Source organism: Diospyros lotus, chromosome 15 (genome assembly GCF_014633365.1).
Source record: "Diospyros lotus cultivar Yz01 chromosome 15, ASM1463336v1, whole genome shotgun sequence".
Lineage (NCBI taxonomy): Eukaryota > Viridiplantae > Streptophyta > Magnoliopsida > Ericales > Ebenaceae > Diospyros > Diospyros lotus.
The window spans coordinates 23,878,143-23,901,489 of record NC_068352.1 but is presented as its reverse complement, the minus strand read 5'-3'; the positions used below and the strand labels follow the sequence as shown (position 1 = coordinate 23,901,489).

General features: G+C 38.3%; 2 protein-coding genes across 3 annotated transcripts; both read left to right on the top strand.

Annotated features, from left to right (window-relative positions):
* Positions 1-529: 529 nt before the first annotated feature.
* Positions 530-3,288, top strand: LOC127792611 (probable flavin-containing monooxygenase 1). Its single transcript, XM_052323178.1, has 5 exons — positions 530-1,032; positions 1,306-1,543; positions 1,630-1,814; positions 1,903-2,261; positions 2,517-3,288. Exons 1-5 carry the CDS (start codon positions 595-597, stop codon positions 2,863-2,865), a joined length of 1,569 nt encoding a protein of 522 aa, XP_052179138.1. The 5' UTR covers positions 530-594; the 3' UTR covers positions 2,866-3,288.
* LOC127792610 (probable flavin-containing monooxygenase 1) lies at positions 536-21,337 on the top strand. 2 transcript variants are annotated; one of them, XM_052323177.1, is made up of 6 exons: positions 536-606; positions 18,681-19,106; positions 19,385-19,622; positions 19,707-19,891; positions 19,978-20,336; positions 20,569-21,337. In XM_052323177.1, the coding sequence occupies exons 1-6, from the start codon at positions 595-597 to the stop codon at positions 20,915-20,917; spliced, it is 1,569 nt and encodes a 522-aa protein (XP_052179137.1). In that variant the 5' UTR covers positions 536-594; the 3' UTR covers positions 20,918-21,337. The 2 variants fall into 2 exon arrangements, with proteins under 2 accessions (XP_052179137.1, XP_052179136.1); XM_052323176.1 differs by lacking the exon at positions 536-606 and having other exon boundaries at positions 18,569-19,106; positions 20,569-21,336.
* Positions 21,338-23,347: the final 2,010 nt, after the last annotated feature.

Genomic DNA, 23,347 nt, shown 5'->3' with positions numbered 1-23,347 from the left:
ATTTTTAAATTTTACAAAAAAAAAAAAAAGAGAGCAAATTTTTCTATTCTTGGGATGCCCTCCCGCCCAGCTATTCGGTCAATAAATTTAAATCTGATTTACAATAATTATACAAAAAAAATAAATTTGAATGGAAGAATTCACATTGGCGCTTTCTTTGCTAACCACTGCACAGGGAGTAATTTTTTCCTGTTTGGTACATTGGTTTGGTTTAAATGAGGTTTGAGAAAGCATAGTTAACAGTTGCCCAGATATACTTGAGTGACAAAGGGGTAGACTGAAAGCTTATTTGGAGCTCTCAATATAGGTTCGATTTCTTATGAGAAGTAAAATACTTTTATCTAGAGAAAAATTTTGGGAATGACATTAATAGTATCAAGATTTATCAATCTAATCATTTGGACACATTTTACAATTTATAGTTATAGAGTAGGATAGCTGAGAACAATAGTAATAAAGCGTAATTAAAAAAAAAAAAACCTAGATAAAAGCTGCGCCATCATTGTCCTATATATATACATATACATTGGAGTACGGTGGCTAAAGTGTTAGCTGTGAATTCGAAGCCGCCGGAAATCTCTGACCGGTTTCCAGATGGAGAAGAAGGTGGCCATCGTCGGCGCCGGAGTCAGCGGCCTTTTAGCCTGCAAGTACGCGCTATCCAAGGGCTTCCGTCCCATCGTGTTCGAGCAGGAGAGAGGCATCGGCGGCGTCTGGACCGCCACATTTCGGACCACCAAGCTGCAGACGCCCAAACCCTTCTACCAGTTCTCGGATTTCCCCTGGCCGGAGTCGGTAACGGAGCTCTACCCGGATGGCCGGCAAGTTCTCGATTACACAGAGTCGTATGCTCGTCACTTTGATCTGCTCCGCCACGTTAAGTTCCAGTCTAAGGTGTTGAGCGTCGCTTTTGAAGGACAGCCAGAGAAGGAGATGGCAGCCTGGGCGCTTTGGGGAGGCTCCGGTGACCCTTTTGCGTCTAAAGGGAAGTGGAGTATCACCGTCCACCACACTGGAAACCTTTCCACAGAGGTAAAAAATAGCTGTTTGTGACGAGGAAGATCGATCACGGACTTGATACATGAAATTGTGTATAGATAGAAGTTATGATTTTACGACTGCTGACAAGATCGTAATTTTATCTCAATTAAATCTTCAAGTCTTCACAAAATTAAGGACATAGTTGTGTATTATTTATTATATGGTGTAATTCTCTTATTACTAGGGATGCAGAGGATTTCATATCAATGCAGAATCATCAATTTTCTTGAGCTTTACTGAAGCATTTTCATGGCGGTGAAGCAGGTTTATCAAGTAGATTTTCTAATCCTGTGCGTCGGAAGGTTCAGCGGGATTCCGAACATTCCAGACTTCCCGTCCGGCAAGGGCCTGGAAGCGTTCGACGGGACGGTGATCCACTCCATGGACTACGCCGCCATGGATGACGCCGCTGCTCGGAATCTCGTCAAGGGGAAGCGCGTCGCCATCGTCGGCCTCCAGAAGTCGGCTCTGGACATCGCCGTCGAGTGCTCTTCTGCCAATGGTAGAGCAGATTATCAAAGATCGATGTAACCTGATACAATTAATTGATTCAAGAAATTAATTATCTCTCTGAAATTTGGGTTGCAGAGGCGGACGATCGTCGTCTTCCCTCCACGGTTATCTACAGAACAGAGCACTGGAACGTGCCGGATTATCAGCCGTGGGGAGTTCCAATCGCATATCTGTATTTTAATCGCTTCTCCGAGCTCTCCGTTCACAAACCCGGCGAAGGCCTTCTTTTCAGTGTCCTCGCAACATTACTCACTCCGGTGGTATAAACCCGAATCTCTCTCATCAATCCATTAATTTTCACTGTTATGTATACGTCTCGATCAATCGTCACTGTTAACTATTCGTCAGAGATGGGGATTAGCGAAATTCATGGAAACGCACATCCGCCGCAAACTTCGTCTTTCCAAGTTTGGGATGGTGCCGAAGCACGGTTTTTTGCAACAACTGAGTTCTTGCACGACGTCGACGGTGCCGGAGGATTTCTACGATAGGGTGGAGAAAGGAAGCATCCGGTTGAAGAAAGCTCAAAATTTCAGCTTCTGCAAACAAGGCATTCTGGTCGACGGCGAGGACGGAGCTCTAGAGATGGACGTCGTCATTTTGGCCACCGGCTTCAGAGGCCTCGAAAAGTTGAGACGAATCTTCGTGTCCCCAACCTTCCAGGATCGCATCGCCGGCTCTCCTGATAGAGCTCTTCCATTGTACAGGTTGGGAAGCTAACCAGCTGTAATATCATTTGTTAATATCAGGTCCCTTAATATTTTCCTTAACGATTCCACAATACTTATATAATTTTATTTAATCTGTACCTTTTTTTTTTTTTTTCTTTCTGTTAGGTAACTTTAACTTTTCATAGACATGCTACAACAGGACCCATATTCACTCAACTCATGTAGTTTATTCATGTGCGCTAACGGTAATTAAATTATATTAACTTAATTTGTGACGATGAATTTTGCAAGGGAATGCATACATCCGAGGATTCCACAGCTGGCGATAATAGGGTTCTCGGAGAGCATATCGAACCTGCACACGTCGGAGATGAGGTGCCGGTGGCTGGCGGAGCTGCTAGACGGGAAGTTCAAGCTGCCGAGCATCGTAGAGATGGAGAGAGATGTGGCGGAGTGGGACAAGTACAAGAAGGAATACTCGGGGAGATACTTCAGCAGATCATGCATAGCAGGGCTTAACATATGGTACAATGATCAGCTGTGCAAGGACATGGGATGGAACCCTAGGGGGAAGAAAGGGTTCTTTGCCGACTTGTTTCAGCCTTATGGCCCCATGGATTATGCTCATCCTCATTTTTGAGACCTCAACTCTCTCTCTCTCGCTTAATTTTTCTCACTTGGAAATTGAAAGAAAATCCTTGCAAAATGAACAGCTTGAAGCAACTTTTAGAAAAGATGATTTTGATGAGTGCTTCGTAGAATCAACAAAAGCAAAAGCAAGAGAAGCTTGTTACGTACGGAATTAATTGACAAGTGTTTGTCGGCTACGACAATTTTAGACTTCCGTCAACGCCACCCTCAAGACATCTCACATGCAGTCTAGAACTTGCACTCGGAAGCTATTGTGAAATAATAGAGTTTCTATGTTTATAACGATCCCATGCTCATCTCTGGTAGCTTTATAAATCTAATTTATTGGAATTGTCTTGAGAAGATAAATATCTCCCTTGACAAATTAAAACTCATACCTTCTCCCATACTCAGTTTTATCGAGGCAGGGAGCAATACCAATAGCTAGGGCGGTACAACTAGCAGTGACACTGAAAACTAAACCCCAAAATATAATGAGACAAGTGAACTTTATGCGTAGTCAAAACATCCTCATAAGCATACAATGTTATATGAGCAGACACTTAGCGATCTCCCATATATGTTGGTCCATGCATCAAGTTAATATATACTTACCTGCACCCTACATCATTAACTCCTTAATGAGGAGAAAAACACTAACAATAGCGGTTCACTAATTTGATATATTATTCATTATGCATGTGACTTTTTAGATTCACAAATCATGTATCTGAAGAGAATTATTAGTATGGTGGTATCAGTAAAATTAAAATTTTTACCATGTATTAGATACATGCAGTGAAATATAATATGCACACCATACATAGATTGAGTATTTAAATAACACGCATATTCAATAATTGAATACATAAATAAATACATACATTCTGTCTGATATAAGGTTGGGGTACAAAAATAATTTATGTACTGAGATTATATCCACCTCATATTACGGTGGTCTTAGTTTATCCACACCTAATATGTAGTAAGATATCATTTCGATCACCTTTTCCCGTGCTAAACACAGAGGATCTATTCATTACCGGTGTCCATATCTCAAAATTTTACGCGTAATAATTACACGTAAAATATTTATGTGACAGCAAAAGAATTTTAAAGGAATAAGAAAGAAAAAGATAAGAGCAGCATGTGAGGGGGAGAAAGTGCTAGAGAAAAGGCTGAGGCAGGGCCTCTGCCTTATTTAATCATTTTTGTTCTCTTTTTTTTTTCTTTTTCTCCCCATTTGATTTATTCTCACATCCGCGAAACCCCTCCCTTTAATAATACACTGCACTATGCACTTTGTACTATGCAGGGGCTAAAAGTCAACTTTTGACCTATCACTTTCATAGACATTTTGGGTACACGATATCGATATCAAATACAACACTATATGGTGTGTGATTTTCTAGATTCACTACCTGCTAGTAATCAAATAACACTGAAACCCTTTTTGATATCGGTTAATTCTTTGACTTATCATCGGAACTTCTCCAAATCCCAATGACGTTCCGAGAGTTTCTAAATAGCGCATAACAGTGGTTTAGAACAATGTAGGTCATAGTAAATTCTCACTTCAAGTGAATTTATTTTAGTTGGCGATTGCCATGTATTAATTATTTCCATCACGTAACATCCTGCTGGAAACGAGAGTCATGGAGTGACAAATTCACAAATCCAATAACTATGTGTCAGACCTCATTAATATGATTAGATGATACCTCATAAAACACTTTTCTTGACATTCAATCTACCCTGGCATGAGACTATTCTGTCACATCAATAGTATATCACATAGGACATTCACCCCATCAATTATCGACAAAGCCGACAGATCTTATTCCCAACACATCTCTATATGTCAGTAATACGAAACCACATAGATGAACGTTCCCACCTCCCAATTAGATGATTTGACTCATTCATAACTAATACACAAACAACCATACTGGTTCAAATCTAACGATCAACACACTAAAGCAACCTAATAACATGACCATTATCCACAAGGCCATGTGGTTAGTCATCGGCGTCACATTTGGCTAATCATTCCCCATCCACCACCCATAAATTTACTAGCGAGATCTCATGTCATATGGCACGTGGCACACCATCCTCCCATCAGTATCCCTATACCAAATGAGATAGTAACCCTTGTGCTAATCCATATTCTATTAATCAGAGTCCCTATCCAAAGAATCTAAGCATTAGGAACAATTTAAGAAGTTATGTTATCAGAGAATCCGATCACATAGTCTCAACACCTTGAGAATAAGATTTTTACATAGAAAATCTAGAGACTCATTCATATAACTGATTGAAGAAAATATAAATGAAGAAAGCATTGCCTTTTATTTATTTATATAAAAATATAATTAATGCATTACAAATAAACCCGCTAGATATCATCAAAATCTAATATTAGGCCACACAACACTAACAAAATCGATCATGACACGTCAACTCCTTGACGTTAGTCAAACACTCCGACCTACTAAAATGATCTCTCAAAATCTGTAGAATATCCTAAAAGATCTTGAGTATTCTTTAGTCAAGACTCAGGACAATCCTAACAGCAATGAAGTTTAATTTCAGATGAATCTATTAAGCCTCCTTGATTATCGTGCACTATAGTCCCTGATATATCCCAGGTTTGTATAAGGTCGCCACGTAATTTCGATAAGTTTAGAATACTGAAAGATCAGTTTAACAATAAATTAAGTTGTCGAATCGACTGCAGGGAATGTCTCGGAGTGAAATTATCTAAGAAAAATTATATGGTCTCGATGAGCGTTCCGAGATAAGATTTATGGTATCGAAAGAAATCAAATCGGGAACGACTTTCGATACAGCTAAAATGCAGGCCATTTAGGCTGCAAAACCGAATCGTTGTAGGAGGCTCCCGAAAAATCAACGGAACCCTAATGGGGCTCTAGTTTTGCGTAATGAGCAACCCTTCAGTGGTTTCGAGATGAAACAACAGCCCGGTAAGGACACTTGGACGAATCATCCTTTTCGACTAAGTTTTGAAATTATTAATTTTGCGTTTTTGGTATTTTAATGCAAATTAAGTTGAAGTTTAAGGGCATAGTTAGAATTACCCAAGTGATATTATGATAAAATTGAGGATTTAATATGTATTTTTCTATAATTATTTTAGTATAAAATATATATATGTATGCATGATGTAAGCGTAGCCCCTGCAATTTCGCCATGTCCTGCAACCCCATGACCTGCAACATTGGATGGATTTACACGCAATAGGTGACGTGTGGCTGCAACTTGAGTGTACTATACGCATTGAGGGATGGGTTGAGGCATGGCGTGAGGCTGTGGCATGGGCCTATAAACAGAGATAAATGGTAGCAAATGGGGAAGAAGCAGAGAGAGTTGCAAAGCAATGACCGAGGTGATTGAGGAGAAGCTGGAAGGAGATTGAGAGAGAGTTGTTAGTGGCTGAAGGCAGCCACGAGGAGGGCCGAAACAGGTCGCAACAGCAAGCGGCAGCCATGGTCGCAAGCTGCTGCGGCGATGAAGCAGGCAGCCACGGCCGGCAGTGGTCGCGACCAGCTTTCAGCAAGCGAATGATGGCCCAACAAGGTTCACGGTGGCTGGCGAGAGCAAGGGATGCAGCCGGAAGTGGCAAACCTATGGCCATGGCAGCCATGGCCTTGAGCTCGTGGCCGGGCACGAGGCAGGGGAGGCTACCCATGGTGGCCGCGGGTGTGGTGCGCAGCTCGGCAATGGTCCGTTGCGACTGAGGGCGACGGCAGCAGTCGGCAAAGGTGGTGGCAGCAGGTGATGCACCGGCTGGGGGAAGCTGGTTCGCAGGTCGCACAGTGAAGAATGAGGAGGAAGAGAAGGAGAAAAAGAAGAAGAAGAAGAAGAAATAAGGAAATAAGGAAGAATGGCATGGTTGGTTCGTAGGTTGAAGAAACAGGGAAGAAGAAGGTGAACAAGGAAGAAGGAGGAAAAAAAAGAGAAGGGAAAAGAAAAAGAAAAAGAAAAGAAAAGGGAAAAAAATAGAGAAAAAATGTCGAAAAATCCTAGAAAATTCTAGAAAAATGGGATTTGGATATTTACTAATATTCCAAAGATTTTGGGTCAGAAAATAGTTCAGGCACATGTTTCAAGGTTGGCATGCAAATTGAGGCGGTACAAGAGGCAAGGCACGAATATCAAGGTAGCTCGATAGGCTTGAGAAGATAAGTGGTACTTCCCAATTAAAGTTAGTTTTATGGAGAAATGCTTGATTGTAAGTGATTTATGTTTAAAAAACCCAATCCTCGGGAATGTTTTCATCATATTGACATGTCCTGATATGTATCCATCACATAAACTGCATACATGACATGACTATGAAATGCATATGTACATGTTGGTATCATTGATCACGCGCATTGAGGTCGTAGAGAGTACGAACTGACACCGCTACCAAGGGTGTCTCCAGACACCCTGGCTTTGAAAGAGGTGGCCGTAAGAATGGTAGATAGCATGAGAAATGCAGTTGACACCTACGATGAAAGACATTGCATACACACATGATATAGCATTATGTACTCTTACTTAGATGATTCATCATCTAACTTGGGTTTTGCCCCTGGAATATTTAAACGTTCCAGATGGAGATTGTAGCTGATACGAAGATAAATGAGGCATGAAATGGCACTTAGTAGAGTGCATGAAGAATGAAATGTATGTAATATAGTCTATGTATTTAAGTTTTGCTATTTTGAATTCTGAACGTTTTGAGAAATAATGATATATAACCTTATTTGGGTTAATATTAGTTATGCTTTGTATTAAGTTATGTTGAGGAACGATGATGTAAGAATTGATTTATTATCAATGTTAAGATATCAGGTTTCGATCATTGCTTTTACACTCGATATGTATAATGATTATAATTCTCTTTCGAGATAAATGTATGGGAATTCTAGGACGGACGCGAGGAATGATGCGATTTAGGATTAGTTTGAAAGATAAAAAATATATGTATTGTTCCAAAATTGTCCCAATTTATAACGCGCCCAAGAAAGCAGGGCGTTACAGTCCCTCTACTAACTAATATCCTGATTGAGTCAGAGTCATGATGTAAAGTTTCGTTTTTTACTAAAAAAAAAATAGTTTTTACTGACAAAATTATTCCGTCACTAATTAGTGACAGATAGCGACGGAAATTCTGTCGCTAATTTTATAAAAAAATAATAATAATAATTTACCGACGGAATACTCGTCCCTAAATTTAGCAACGAAAATCTGTTCTCTAAAAAATAAAAAAAATTAAATAAAAAAATTAAAATTTAGGGACAAAGTTCACCCTGTGGCTAAAAAATAAAAGAAAATTAAATAAAAAATAAAAATTTAGCTACGGCTCAACCCGGTTGCTAAAAAAGAAAAAAATAATAAAAAAATTAAAATTTAGCGACGGGATCAACCCATCGATAAAAAATTAAATAAAAAATTAAAATTTAGCGACAGGGTCACTCCTGTAGCCAAAAAATAAATAAATAAATAAATTAAAATTTAGCGACGAGTCAACTAGTCATTGAAAACAAAAAAAATTAAATAAAAAAATTAAAATTTAGGGACAAGGTCAAACCTGTAGATAAAAAATAAAAAAATAAAAAATTAAAAATTAAAATTTAGTGACGGGTCAACCCCGTCGCTAAAAAATAAAATAAATAAATAAAAATAGATAAAAATTAAAATTTAGTGACGGGTCACTCCCATCACTAAAAACTAAAAAAAATAAATAAAAAAATTAAAATTTAACGACAAAGTCAACTCCGTTGCTGAAAAATAAAAAAAATTAAATAGAAAATTAAAATTTAGCAACGGAGTCAACCTCGTCGCTAAAAAATAAAAGAAAATTAAATACAGAAATAAAATTTAGCGATGGGGTCAACCCCCGTCGCTAAAAATTAAATAAAAAATTAAAAATTTTACATTTAAACATATCATAATAATTTTTACTAACATTAATATTAGTAAACATTAAACTAATAATTTTTTAAACATATTACAAATTAAAATCAAAATAAAAACATAATTTTTCATTGATAATATAATAATTAATAAAGTTTTATTTAAATTAGTAACAAAATAAAATGAAAATTAATATTAATTTCCCTTTACTAACATTAATATTAAAATTAATATCATTAAATTAATTTGAAAAATTTTGGTGTATAAATATAACTCTGAAATATTTGAAAGAGAATACTATAAATATATTTTATATACATCAATAAATAAGGAGCCTTCCAAATCGATTGGCTCGCTCGCGAAACTTGGTCATGAGAGGTTGGGAGTTCTACTTTGGTAGAGAGTTTGAAATAATAGCTGGGAGTAATATCCTAGAGCTGCCATGTGGTGCAAATGAGGGGAGGCTAGGCCCTAGCGCATGTTGAATTTTGGGGTTGAATTTAGCGACAAAATTAGTGTCGGGGTCAATCTCGTTGCTAAAAAATAAAAATAAATAAATAAAAAATTAAAATTTAGCGACGAGGTTAACCCGTCGCTAAAAAATAAAAAAATTAAATAAGAAAACAAAAATTTAGCAACGGAGTCAACCTCGTTTCTAAAAAAAATAAAATTAATTAAATAAAAAATTTTAATTTAGCGACGACGTCAACCTCATTGCAAAAAAATTAAAAAAATTAAAATTTAGCGACGGGTCAATCCTGTCGCTGATTAGCGACGGGTACAACCCCCGTCGCTGATTCCATCGCTAAAAAAATTCCATCACTAAAAAATTTAGTGATGCAATTTTTCGTCGCTAAAACATTGATTTGTTTTAGTGTTTCCAAAGCGTGTGTTAACTCGAGATTTTAGGAATTTTTTTTTTTCAACAATCATGCAACATACACAGAATAAATTAAACCCTGACAATCCCGATCTACCATCCCGCCTCCGCATGCCAGCGCCACTACGTGCCACTGCTGGCCACCTCTGTAGAGGTGTCAAAAGGGCCGGGCGGCCCGCGGGCCGGGCTTTGGCCCGGCCCGTTACTGTTCATACGGGCCGGGCCTGGCCCGGCCCCCATTGGGGGGCCGGGCTGGGCCAAAGAAATTGGGCCCACGGCCCGGCCCGGCCCGGCCCGTTTAAGGGCCCGGCCCGGCCCGGCCCGTGGCCCGTTGGGCCCTTATGGGCCGGGCCCATGAGGCCCTTATGGGCCAGTAAGGCCCTTACTCATTTTTTTTTTAATTTTGTTATTATTTAGTAATTATTGATATTGGATATTAAAAAATTTAATTTCGCAATATATATAAATAATAACCATCAATTAATTTATTTAAAATTTTTAAGTTAAATTTTTTATATATTTAAATTATAAATAAACATTCTCCTTTTTTATATGTACATTATTTTTCATATCAATTCACAAAAAAAATTATAAGGAATATAAATTAATGAAATAATATTTAAAACTTAAGAATTAAGATAGAAAATATTTTAAAAAGAAACAAATTAATTTTTATATATGTATATATTATGTGTATTATTTTTAAAAAAATTATTTAAAAAAAAAAAGAAAAAAAAGGGCCGGGCCCACCGGGCCCGGCCCGTTAGGCCCGTGGGCTAAGGGCCCGGCCCGGCCCTCTAGCCCACGGGCTGGCCCGGCCCGGCCCGGCCCAGCCCCTTTGTAGGGGGGCCGTGGGCCGGGCCGGGCCCTATCAATGATAAAAGGGCTCGGGCCCGGCCCGGCCCGTTTAAAAAGCTCGTGGGCCGACTCGGGCCGGACCGGGCCGGGCCGGCCCTTTTGACACCTATACACCTCTGCATGCTTCCAACTTCCACCTCCTCAGGTCGTTACCGTCCCTATTTCGCTGATTGCCACACTACCATGGCTGCTGCCTAATGGGTACGGCCAACCCCGATCGCCTTCGGCCACTAACCACCTGCCAAACAGTCGGCCACCCTCGCCGCCGAGCTTGCTGCCTCCGCCTTCTGCTGCCATGACCACGCTCAGCTGCTTCCTTTTTGCTTCCTCTGTTTCTTCACTCTTCTTCATTTGATCTCAATTTGTCCCTCTATTTATAGGCAATCCACAGCTTCTCCTCATTGCCTTGGCCATCCCTCATTGCATATAACACACTCCATTTGTAGCCATGGAGTTTATTGAGCCAAATTGCTCCAATCAACCTACTGTGTGTTTTGATGATTAACAAAATATAATTTTAGTAAAACTATTTTTGGTATATTTAAACCTCTAATGGATTTTTGATATGTCTAAAGTATTACCGTATTTTGTGTATTAAAATGAACCAAGAAATGTTATTTCTCTAAGTCTGAAATATTAGTGTATTATAAGGGACATATAAGGAAATGTTTTCATTTTGGAAAATTATCTCTCGGTATTTCGATAGCTAATATTTATTGTTGTTAAAATGATTTTTAATGATTTTTTCAAGAAATAGAAGATATGCATTTTGGGGTGGTAAAATTGCTAAATTCTGATTTTATACTAAAACCAAAATTCTACTTTCTTTTTTACTTGAATTTTAATTTTTTAGATATTTTTATTGAATCCAAATAGGGGGTACTTTCTTATTTACATTTGTGTATTAAAGTAAACGGAAGGTAAAATATAAATAAAATAAAATAAGGACATTTACTTAAATGTAAATATCTTGTAATGTATATATGTTATATGATGTATGTCTTCAAACAATTGCTATATATATAAAATCTATTTTCTATAAAATCTGACCTCAGAAGTCGACTCTTGTATATATAAAGTCGACTGCCCTTAAGCTAGAGTCGACCCTTGCAAAGCTAGAGGCAACCCACTCAAAGCAGTTTGATGCAGAATTGACCTAGCAGCAATGGTGTTTTTCGAAGAGTCGACTCTAGCGTTAGAGAAGTCGACTCTCGGGTCCAACGATCGAATTTTTTCTAGCCATTACAGATCCGTTGGAAGCTCCATTATAAATATCAAGAAGGGATTTTTGGAGAAGGCTAATGCACAACACTAAAAATCCAAAATTAATAACTTAAACTTACTCGATAAGGACGATTTTGTCCTCGCGCCCTCACGGGACCATTGTTTCATCCCGAAACTAGTTCAGGATTTATCATTACGCAAAACTAGAGCCACCCTAGGGTTTCATTGACTTCCTGAATGTCCCCTACGACAATTCGATTTTTCAGCCTGAATCACAACTATATCGAAAATAATCTCGAGAACGCTCGTCAATTTCATATTTTTTTTCCTTAGATATCTTGATTTCAGGGCATTCCTGCAGTTGATTTGGTCACTCATAACTGTGAAAATTACACTATAGTCCCAAATCTTTCATACTCCCAAATTCATTTCCACCTACATCTCACATTTTTGTCTTCTCATCATAATATTGAGAGGTACTCCTTGCTAAAAGACAAAGATTGTTATGAACAAAGACTAAATCCTCTGCACATTTTGGAGTTAATTTATTCCTTCTACATGAATGAACGAAAGAATAGTACTCTAATTCCTTTCACAACAAAAGGAAAAAGTAGAGTCCAAGCACTTTAAAAGCTAACTTTTGAAGCAAAAGAGAAGATGAACCATAGTATGCCCACTGCTTCCTAGGTTCCGTGTCATACTTGCTACAGATAGGATCTGAATCTCTAAATAGCCCACTTTTGAGAGAAAAATCAACAAACTCATCCTTAGCAATAGTACACTTATCTTCATTAAGAAAAATTCTCCTAAACATTTAATTCTTTCTTTGGAGACCTCACCATCCATATATGGAAGCATTCTACCTTCTCTCTCTTGAAGTCATTTGTCACTATAGTATTTTTAAAAGACAAAATAAATAAAATTTTAAAAATAAAAAATAAGTAATACAAAGAGTATTGAATTAGTGAAAAATGAAGATTAAATTTGAAAATTACCTCGGGTTTAATGAATGAGCTAGGTAATATAATGGAGTACTATGTTTTGTCCAACAAGTAAGAAGAATATGATGAATGACATGATAAAATAATGAAAAATCACTTTGTAGCTTTCCTTCATGATCATAAATAGCATTCTTCATCTTGCAAAGCATAGAATCTCACATCTCATAAATCAAATGAAGGCATGGCTTGTTTGTTTCACAAACTCTGATCATGTCATAAATAGATGTAGTGAAAGTGGAATGTAATTAATTTTTTCCCACCAATTCTCATTCACAACTAATTTACGAACAAATCAAGCTTTTCCTTGGTCATCATCTAATCAATATTGTGCCCATTCATCACTTATATATAACCATTGCTTCAAGTGCACATCTAAGAAGTTGAAATCTTTTAAGCATGATAACAATGGAAGCAAATTGAGTGTCAGCAACTACAAGCAACGCCAAAGAACTATATCGATTGAACATGATCAATCTCATTGAATAATTCATTATAAAAAAAAAAAAAATTATGACCAAACCATCTCCTAGGTTGCACGGAAACGGAAATGGAAACGGGAGACGTTTCCGATAGGAAACGAAAACGTGAAAACGGCATTTTTCTAAAAAGGTAGGAAACGGAAACGCGGGGCAAACTGTAAATTTAAAAACTATAGGGGTTTTTTTATAAATATAATTTTTAATATAAAAAAATAAAAAAAATCAAATATAAACAATAAACATACAACACTGTAATTGCATACAACACGTTAATTGGATACAAAACTCACTTAAATTAAATACATACAACTATACAAGCTAACACTGTGCGACGAAGCTGATGGCGATGAGGGCGATGAAGCAGAAGACGACACGACGGCACGACGACGAGGTCACGAAGTGAGGTGCTGGAAGCAGACGGGGAGGCACTGGAAGCAGACGAGGAGGAGCACCGAAACGAAGCTAACGGCGAGTGCGACGAAGCTGATGGCGAGTGCGACGAACCAGACAGCGACAAGTGCGACGAACCAGACAGCGACAAGTGCGACGAACCAGACGGTGGCGAGAACGACGAACCAGACGATGGCGAGAGTGACGAAGCAACCGGACTAGAAGCAGATGGCGGCAAGGGCGAGGGCGATCGAACTCGAACTGGAAGAAGAGGAAGAAGAAGAGGAGGAGGAGGAGGAAAGGAAAAAATTAGGGGGTTAGGGCTTTTTTTCAAGCCATTGGAAGCGGCTGAAAGTCTGGAAACGCGTTTCCAGCAAAACTCATTAATTGCTGAGACGGCCCAGAAGTTTATGAAAATTACACAAACGGCCCGAAAACGTTTCGGGCCGTTTTTTCCCGTTTCCGAAACGGGAAACGGTTCGGAAACGCCGAAACGGCGCCTCCGAGCCGTTTCCGTGCATCATAAACCATCTCCATGTACTTCAGTGATCCAATGACACTCATCATGTCTCTTGATTAAATTTTTAGCTGCACATATATTCTTTAAAGCAAGATTGAGTGTATGGACAACACAAAGAGTCTAATAAATATGTGGAAACAAACCTTCAATTATTTCCCCAACCCTCTTGCAATTAACAGCATTATCAGTAATGATCTACACAACTTTTTAGTCATCAACTTCATTTATTACCTCTTTGATCAAATTAGTAATAAATTATTTATCCTTTACTTCACTTAAACAATTTAAATATTTAATAAACATTGAACCATTTTTAGAAACAACCATAAAATTAATCAAAGGCCTTCTCTTTGGGTCACTCCAACCATTAATAACAATGCTAACACCTTTTTCCAACCAAGTACTTTTAATAGGTTCCAACAATTTTTCAACATTTGTCTTTTTTTATTAAAGTAATGTGATCATCAACTTATTATAACCCAGAGGCACATAACCACCAATAGATGATTAGCAACAAATGAATAAGAACTCAAATAATATGAGTTTCTAGCAAGATTAAAAGGCAAACCCCAAGTATATACCATTCTAGTAATCTCAACATCTAATTATGCTCTAGTTTGCATGTTAAAAGATCTAGCAATAGGTGAATCAATAATTTTTCTCTTCTTTAACTGTTCTAAAACTCTTGATTCATGTATAGACAAAGAATGTCCCATAGAAACACTACTAATTGATAATAGCACTTGCTTAGTTTTTGAATTTGACAGTCTTTCTACAATTTCTTCTTCAACTTTTTTAATCTCAACTATAATTTTAGGACTCACTTTTTTACAACAAACAATCATGTTCCCACTGATATTTAATAGATGAGTTCTAACTCTTGCTTATGTTCTAAATCTTTGTAAACTACAAAAGTTACAATCCATTTCCAACTACTCTCTCCTTCTTCCATTTTCTCAATTTTAGTCACATATTTCCATAATGGACTGTTTTCTTCATCCTTATTTTTTGATGCAATACCGTTACTAGATCCTGAACTTGAAGTTGAATGACCATATGAACTATGAGTTAAATTAATAAATCACTATAGGATCAAATATAGAGTTCATAATATTTGACATCATGGCATTCATCAAGAGCACAATAAATAAATAAAACAAAAACAGAAGATCATCATCATTGAGAATTCAAACTCTGATCTTTAAGCAGAAACAAAGAAATTAAGCAGGAACAATATTCATGGCATTATAAAAGCAACAGTCCACAATTTAAAAACCTTTACCCATGAAAATTTATGTGCAATTATATGTGGATATACAAGTATATGACTATAAGTGCTGCAAGGGGATATACTTTCATAGCGAACTACTACGTGAACTATTTGTTAATTAGGTGCATGCAAATTAGAAAGTCAGACATATTCTGTGTCAAGGGTCCAACATGCGTACTCCAAAGATTTTTTAAAAGCCCATGTAACGTGGAAAATAAGAAAAATAAAAAGAAGAAAGAAAATAAGAGCTAAAAGTTGAAATGAGCCCTAGTCTAGAAACTACAACTTCTTAATGACGACAGTTATGCTACAAAACAAGGAAACCAGCTTTACTCTTATTTGAATCAACATTTGATTGTGATAGCAGTTGAACATTTTCCTTTAATGGAAATTCAGAGAATCACTCACCATTACACTGCCTTATGTGACCAAGAACATTAGCTTAGCCCACAATGATAGTGTATATCCTAAAAAGGTTTTGAAAGATAAAGTAAATAGTTGTAAAGTTTCTCCGAATACAACTTGAATATCTTCTGGAATTTTAAGTTGAAAGGGGGCATTGTTCTAACAAGATGGACATCCATGTTCAAATCATCAAGGGGGAAAAATACCGTCACCAGATTGCCATCAACAGACTCCTTAATTAGAAAGCTCACAAATCTAAATTTCATGCCAAAACACATCCATTTCCTAATTACTAAGTAACCACAGCCATAATATTTTCTTAGGCATTTGTAATGCCATTCTACAACACAGAATATATATATATGTATATATGTATAAGTATGCAATACCTAACTAATTTCCACCGAGATGAAATTATAGTTCCCCGTCAACAAATCTATAGGTGGATGGGAAGTTTTTCATGCCTGTGTCTACTTTAAATATACGAATGTAGAATGAATGGAGAGAGAGAAGGGGGTTACTTAGAGGCTGTTGGCTTACCGTTTTTTAGTAGAGCTTTTAAGTGGGGTAGTTGTTAGTATAAAAGTTGTGTAGTGTTTAAGTTGATAATGTGTTTGGAAAAATATGCTTTTAAACTGTTAGTTAATATTTATGTGTTTGGTTTGAAAGAACTGATAAGTTATTAAAACTTGACAAAAAGATTAAAATAGACATGATGTTAAATGATGTAAAATTTTATTATTAAATATTAATAAATTATATATAATTATTAAAAATCTATTAATACAATATTACTATATATTATATATATTGTATATAATAATAATATATATTATTTTGTGTTATATATATACATATAACATATAACATATAATATATATATGTCGCGGCCGAAGAACAGTAAGAACAGTGGATATATAACATAATATATATATATATGCTGCACCTGCGCGAGAAGAACAGCGGCCAATGGCGGATCTAGGGAAGGGGTGACGGCTGCAGCCCAGCTGGACGACAGCGACGGCAGATCGAAGCGAGGGGCGACGGCAACAGCCCAGCGGCAGCGGCAGCGGCAGTAATGGCTAGAAGCAAAGGGAAGATGACAAGAGGAGAGCAAAGGAGGAGAAGAAAATGAACTTGAGGGCAGAATAGTATTTTTGTCGGTCAACTGTATAGCGTTTTTTGCCAAAGTTGGGGGCACCAGCTTTTGTAAAACACTATTGCAATAGTTTTTAAACTACACAGGTTTTCAGCTGATTGTTATTGCTAAACACATAATAATAAAACGCTATATAGTGTATACGCTGCATAAGCAGCTTAAAAGCGGTCAAACTGCTAAGCCAAACAGCCTCTTAGAATAGGAACGACCGACGACAAGAAAAGCGAGCACGACAATGGTGGCTCAATCTTCTGGATTCACAATTGATTGAGGGGTGATTTTCGGCCAATGAAATGGAGCCAAAAGTGAGAAACTTGGAAGCGAGAAAATGGGGGAATGACAATCGGAATCGAAAGAGGGCACAACAATGACAATGAGGGAACATCGGAGTAGCAAAAGGGGATTTCGGGTTTCGAATTTGAAGCATTGGAAGAAGAAAAAAAAAAGAAATATAGAAAGAAAAGAAGAGGAAAAAATGAGGTTGATCGTCAGCATCCATGCGTGAGGTGAAAGTGGGAGCTAATTGTCGAAACGCGTTTTTGACAAATTTATAAATTTTGTGAATTGGTATGAAACTTTTCACTTATTACAAAAATAATTCAAAAAATATTTCAAATTGTTTTTTAAATTTTTAAAACAAAAAATGATTCAGACACAGCAAAACAACCTCTTCAAGTCGTGTTGGTGCTTCATAGGTAGGAACAATCTAATGCGCGGGGCATATAGTACACGTGTATGGAAGGAAGTGGGCTGCATGTGCGGCTCGCATGGAGAAGATAGCATTCAGGAGGTGGCCGGCTGGAAGTGCGGCTGGCACGGGGGAGATAGCACCTCGTGCCCGCAACTCTCCGACGACGGTGCAATTCCTAACATCACCACCTCAATTCATTTCTTAACTTATTGACACGAAAGTTTAAGTCTGTCTATTTAATAAATATTAAAATTGATCACATTCTAACTAAAGTCAAAGAATCTAAAAAGTGGGAGGAGACTAATGGGCAAAACAAGAGAACAAATTAAAAAGTGGTTTTGGACCACGAGAGTTGTGGAAGCAAGTGTAACCCATTGGCCAAAACAATTAAGGCAAATTTATTTATTACCAGAATTTTCTATTTAGATAATTACTTGCATCTTTTAATTTAAAAAAAAAAAAAAATCCTCCCTTTTTGAATGATTCCAGGTTCAAACTTCAAAGAGATACTTCGACTACAGCCGCAGCCCCCTTATCCTTTTTATCTAAAATATATATATATATATATATATAAAGTTTGTTTCTAATTTGATTCTGCGATCATCTAATCATTAGTCATTCCGAAATTGGTATGATCTAATTAATAATTTTCATTATGATAAGACACCTCATTGCTTGTCTTTATCTTTACAATTTTATGGAGCCCACCAATACCGGATAAACCCGGTAGTTTCATCTGGAGACAACAATGATAAATTAAGTAAGAATATTTTTGTATTTTAACCTCATCGAATAGATTAATTGTTTGTGTAAGTAGTATTTTTTTTTTAATTTAAAAAAAAGGTAAAATTTCCTATTCTGTACATTGATTTGGTTTAAATGAAGTTAGAGCAAGCGTAGGTAACAGCTGCGCCATCATTGTCCTATATATACATATACATTGGAGGATGGTGGCTAAAGTGTTAGCTGTGAATTCGAAGCCGCCGGAAATATCTGACCGGTTTCCAGATGGAGAAGAAGGTGGCCATCGTCGGCGCCGGAGTCAGCGGCCTTTTGGCCTGCAAGTACGCGCTCTCCAAGGGCTTCCGTCCCATCGTGTTCGAGGAGGAGAGCAGCATCGGCGGCGTCTGGACCGCCACATTTCGGACCACCAAGCTGCAGACGCCCAAACCCTTCTACCAGTTCTCGGATTTCCCCTGGCCGGAGTCGGTCACGGAGCTCTACCCGGATGGCCGGCAAGTTCTTGATTACATAGAGTTGTATGCTCGTCACTTTGATCTGCTCCGGCACGTTAAGTTCCGGTCTAAGGTGTTGAGCGTCGCTTTTGAAGGACCGCCGGAGAAGGAGATGGCAGCCTGGGCGCTTTGGGGCGGCTCCGGTGACCCTTTTGCCTCTAAAGGGAAGTGGAATATCACCGTCCAACACACTGGAAACCTTTCCACAGAGGTAAAAAAATAGCTGTTTGTGACGAGGAAAGATCGATAAAAGTTATGATTTTACCATTAATTGCTAACAAGATCGTAATTTTGTCTCAATTAAATCTTCAAGTCTACACAAAATTAAGGACATAGTTGTGTGGAAACCCGAAATCGAGACTCTCTAAATATTGTATATTATTATATGGTGTTATTCTCTTATTACTAGGGATGCAGAGGATATCATATCAATGCAAAATCATCAATTTTCTTTAGCTTTACTCGAGCATTTTCATGGCGGTGAAGCAGGTTTATCAAGTAGATTTTCTAATCCTGTGCGTCGGAAGGTTCAGCGGGATTCCGAACATTCCAGACTTCCCGTCCGGCAAGGGCCTGGAAGCGTTCGACGGGACGGTGATCCACTCCATGGACTACGCCGCCATGGATGACGCCGCCGCTCAGAATCTCGTCAAAGGGAAGCGCGTCGCCGTCGTCGGCCTCCAGAAGTCGGCTCTGGACATCGCCGTCGAGTGCTCTTCTGCCAATGGTAGAGCACATTATCAAAGATCGATGTAACCTGATACAATTAATTGATTCAAGAAATTAATTCTCTGTGAAATTTGGGTTGCAGAGGCGGACGATCGTCGTCTTCCCTGCACGGTTATCTACAGAACAGAGCACTGGAACGTGCCGGATTATCAGCCGTGGGGAGTTTCGATCGCGTATCTGTATTTGAATCGCTTCTCCGAGCTCTCCGTTCACAAACCCGGCGAAGGCCTTCTTTTCAGTGTCCTCGCAACATTACTCACTCCGGTGGTATAAACCCGAATCTCTCTCATCAATCCATTAATTGTCACTGTTAAGTATACGTCTGTCAATCGTCACTGTTAAATGTTCGTCAGAGATGGGGATTAGCGAAATTCATGGAAACACACATCCGCCGCAAACTTCGTCTTTCCAAGTTTGGGATGGTGCCGAAGCACGGGTTTTTGCAAGAACTGAGTTCTTGCACGACGTCGACGGTGCCGGAGGATTTCTACGATAGGGTGGAGAAAGGAAGCATCCGGTTGAAGAAAGCTCAAAATTTCAGCTTCTGCAAACAAGGCATTCTGGTCGACGGCGAGGACGAAGCTCTAGAGATGGACGTCGTCATTTTGGCCACCGGCTTCAAAGGCCTCGAAAAGTTGAGACGAATCTTCGTGTCCCCAACCTTCCAGGATTGCATCGCCGGCTCTCCTGATATAGCTCTTCCATTGTACAGGTTGGGAAGCTAAGCAGCTCTAATATCATTTGTTAATATCAGGTCCCTCAATATTTACATTAACGATTCGACAATAGTTTTCATAGAGATGCTACATTGGACACGTTTTCAATAATTTGACTATTCCCCAACAGCAGGACCCATTTTCAATCAACTCAAGTAGTTTATTTATGCGCTCTAACTGTAATTAAATTATATTAACTTATTAATTTGTGACGATGAATTTTGCAAGGGAATGCATCCATCCGAGGATTCCACAGCTGGCGATAATAGGGTTCTCGGAGAGCATAGCGAACCTGTACACGTCGGAGATGAGGTGCCGGTGGCTGGCGGAGCTGCTAGACGGGAAGTTCAAGCTGCCGAGCATCGTAGAGATGGAGAGAGATGTGGCGGAGTGGGACAAGTACAAGAAGGAATACTCGGGGAGATACTTCAGCAGATCATGCATAGGAGGGCTCCACATATGGTACAATGATCAGCTGTGCAAGGACATGGGATGGAACCCTAGGAGGAAGAAAGGGTTCTTGGCCGACTTGTTTCAGCCTTATGGCCCCATGGATTATGCTCATCCTCATTTTTGAGACCTCTAACTCTCTCTCTCTCGCTTAAGTTTTCTCACTTGGAAGTTGAAAGAAAATCCTTGCAAAATGAACAGCTTGAAAGCAACGTTTAGAAAAGATAATTTTGATTTGAGTGCTTCGTAGAACCACCAACAAAAGCAAAAGCAAGAGAAGCCTGTTACGGAATTGACAAATTAATTAATGTTTGCCAGCTACGACAATTTTAGACTTCCATCAATGCCAGCCTCAAGACATCTCGCTTGCAGTCTAGAACTTGCACTTGCAAGCTATTGCGAAATAATAGAGTTTCTTTGTTTACGAGTATTTAGTGTATTCATTAATTAATCTCTCGAGTTTAGAGATAAGGTTTGCCCAAGTTATCCTTCTATTAAGTGAAATTATATCTCTTTGTAGTGATTACTGACTACCAAGTAGCATAAAAATTTAAATCAACAATCAATTTAGAAAAGATAAGTCAAATGCCAAATTATCCTTTTCCATGAACAAATATTTTTGAGGAGATGTCATCTAACCCGTATCTAGAAATAGTTGAATAAAAACCACATAACTAAACACCCAATTGTATTTTTGAATAATTTTGACATCATTTGTCACAAATCCGAACTTTTTATCTGATGTGTCACAGGTCATCATAGTCTAAGAATAAAAGCCCAAACCCAGGAAAAGGAAGACCCAAAAGGGCCAGAGAAGACTGTCATAGGAGGGCCTAGGAGACCTTTCACACTGAAGGGGGTCTCTCAAAGACTCTCCAAAGGCAATCCTGTAAAGGAAGGAGGAAGAAGGAAGGAAGAATTACAAGACATGGAGATCTCCCGAGAACTTCTCTAGCGAGGTATTCCCAATGAAAAAGCAAAAACTGATAACTCTAATAATCAATTCAGGAATGTCGCAAAAGATAAAGACTTATCTATATTCTCTATAAGAGTCCAAATTCTAATTAATTTTAGAATATAAGAGATGTTTATCACAAATTCCCAAATTTTCATATAAGTAGGTGAACCCTCCTTTCAAAAAGAGGTACATATCTAACACTAATTTTAGAACTCTACAACAATACTAGTTATGGGATCTCAAATGTGTGACTTAAATATCAAAGTATTTGTATAGGAAATATCTTGCGCTGTAACACCCCAATTCTCAGGAAGGCGTAAGATTTTAGGAATATTTTTTTTTCCCAAGTAAACATCAGAAACCCAACACAAAATCGTTCCCCGAAGATCCCGTTACATCTTCTCAGTATATCAACTATGAATCATCAATAAACTAAAACAAGTTCACCAACACAAATGCGAAAGCTAGATCGAAATCATAACAGGTCATAACCGAAATCACTTTATTTATAATATAAAGTCAAACCAATATTTTCAAGACATCTTCAAAATAAACAGCATTATTGAAAGCGACATATTACAAGCTATCAACTAATTGCCTTCACTCCTCGGCAATTCCCTTTCCTTTTGCACTACTGCCTTCACCTGGAACGTTTGAATATTTCAGGGACATAGTCCAAATTAGATGTTGAATCATCTAAATAAGAGTTCAAAACACATTTTTCAAGAATGAATGCAAGACATGAAATAAACCAATACACCCGGTAAGCCCTAACCCAAGAGAATCCCTAGTGCTTAACCCTACCACGGGAAAAGAGCAATCTCTCTAAAAGCTATGCCACCATACCGACTCGACGACACGACGACGCAACACGATTCTAGCTTAAATGGGGCTGCCAACGCATCTCACCAGAATACGTTCCCATCTTAAGCATCTAGGAACCACCATACAATCCCAACTCCAAAATTTCACATGGACCACCTAGTCATCCTAGTGCAACTTCCCTGGCCCAACGGCCTGGCATGAAAATCAAGGCAGCTATCCTGACATGCTCACCAGCATCAGATACCCCTATTATTCCGTCATGCCCTTGGAGAATTACGGCTACACTATCCAAACAACATCCTGGGCTGACATCCCACATGAAAAACACATTATGGACCACCTAGTCATCCTAGTGCAACTTCCATGACCAAACGGTCTGGCATGAAAACCAAGGCGACTATCCTGACATGCACACCAGAATCAGATACCCCTATTATTCCGTCACGCCCTTGGAGAATTATGGCTACACTATCCAGACAACATCCTAGGCTGACATTCCATACGTACACATAAAACGCAAGACAATGCCACATTTCATAATTCAATGCATCATATAAACAACAGTTTTATAAAATGCAATGCATAAGTTCAAAACATTTAGGGACGAACCTCTCTTGTAAAACCAACCGTCACCGGTTACCATTTCAATGCACAAAACCATTTTGCATGAAATCCACAACACATTTATGTAACACAAATACCAAGTTTTAGGGTAAACTACTCACTTTGAATATAATTCAGAATGCCTTAAAATTCGTCCAACCTCAACTCTGG

Coding starts and splice junctions, on each gene's coding strand:
- LOC127792610 (XM_052323177.1), top strand. Junction 19,623..19,706: donor CGAGTGCTCTTCTGCCAATG/GTAGAGCACATT, acceptor TTTGGGTTGCAG/AGGCGGACGATCGTCGTCTT. Junction 20,337..20,568: donor ATAGCTCTTCCATTGTACAG/GTTGGGAAGCTA, acceptor GAATTTTGCAAG/GGAATGCATCCATCCGAGGA.
- LOC127792611 (XM_052323178.1), top strand. CDS start 595: ATGGAGAAGAAGGTGGCCATCGTCGGCGCCGGAGTCAGCGGCCTTTTA. Junction 1,544..1,629: donor CGAGTGCTCTTCTGCCAATG/GTAGAGCAGATT, acceptor TTTGGGTTGCAG/AGGCGGACGATCGTCGTCTT. Junction 2,262..2,516: donor AGAGCTCTTCCATTGTACAG/GTTGGGAAGCTA, acceptor GAATTTTGCAAG/GGAATGCATACATCCGAGGA.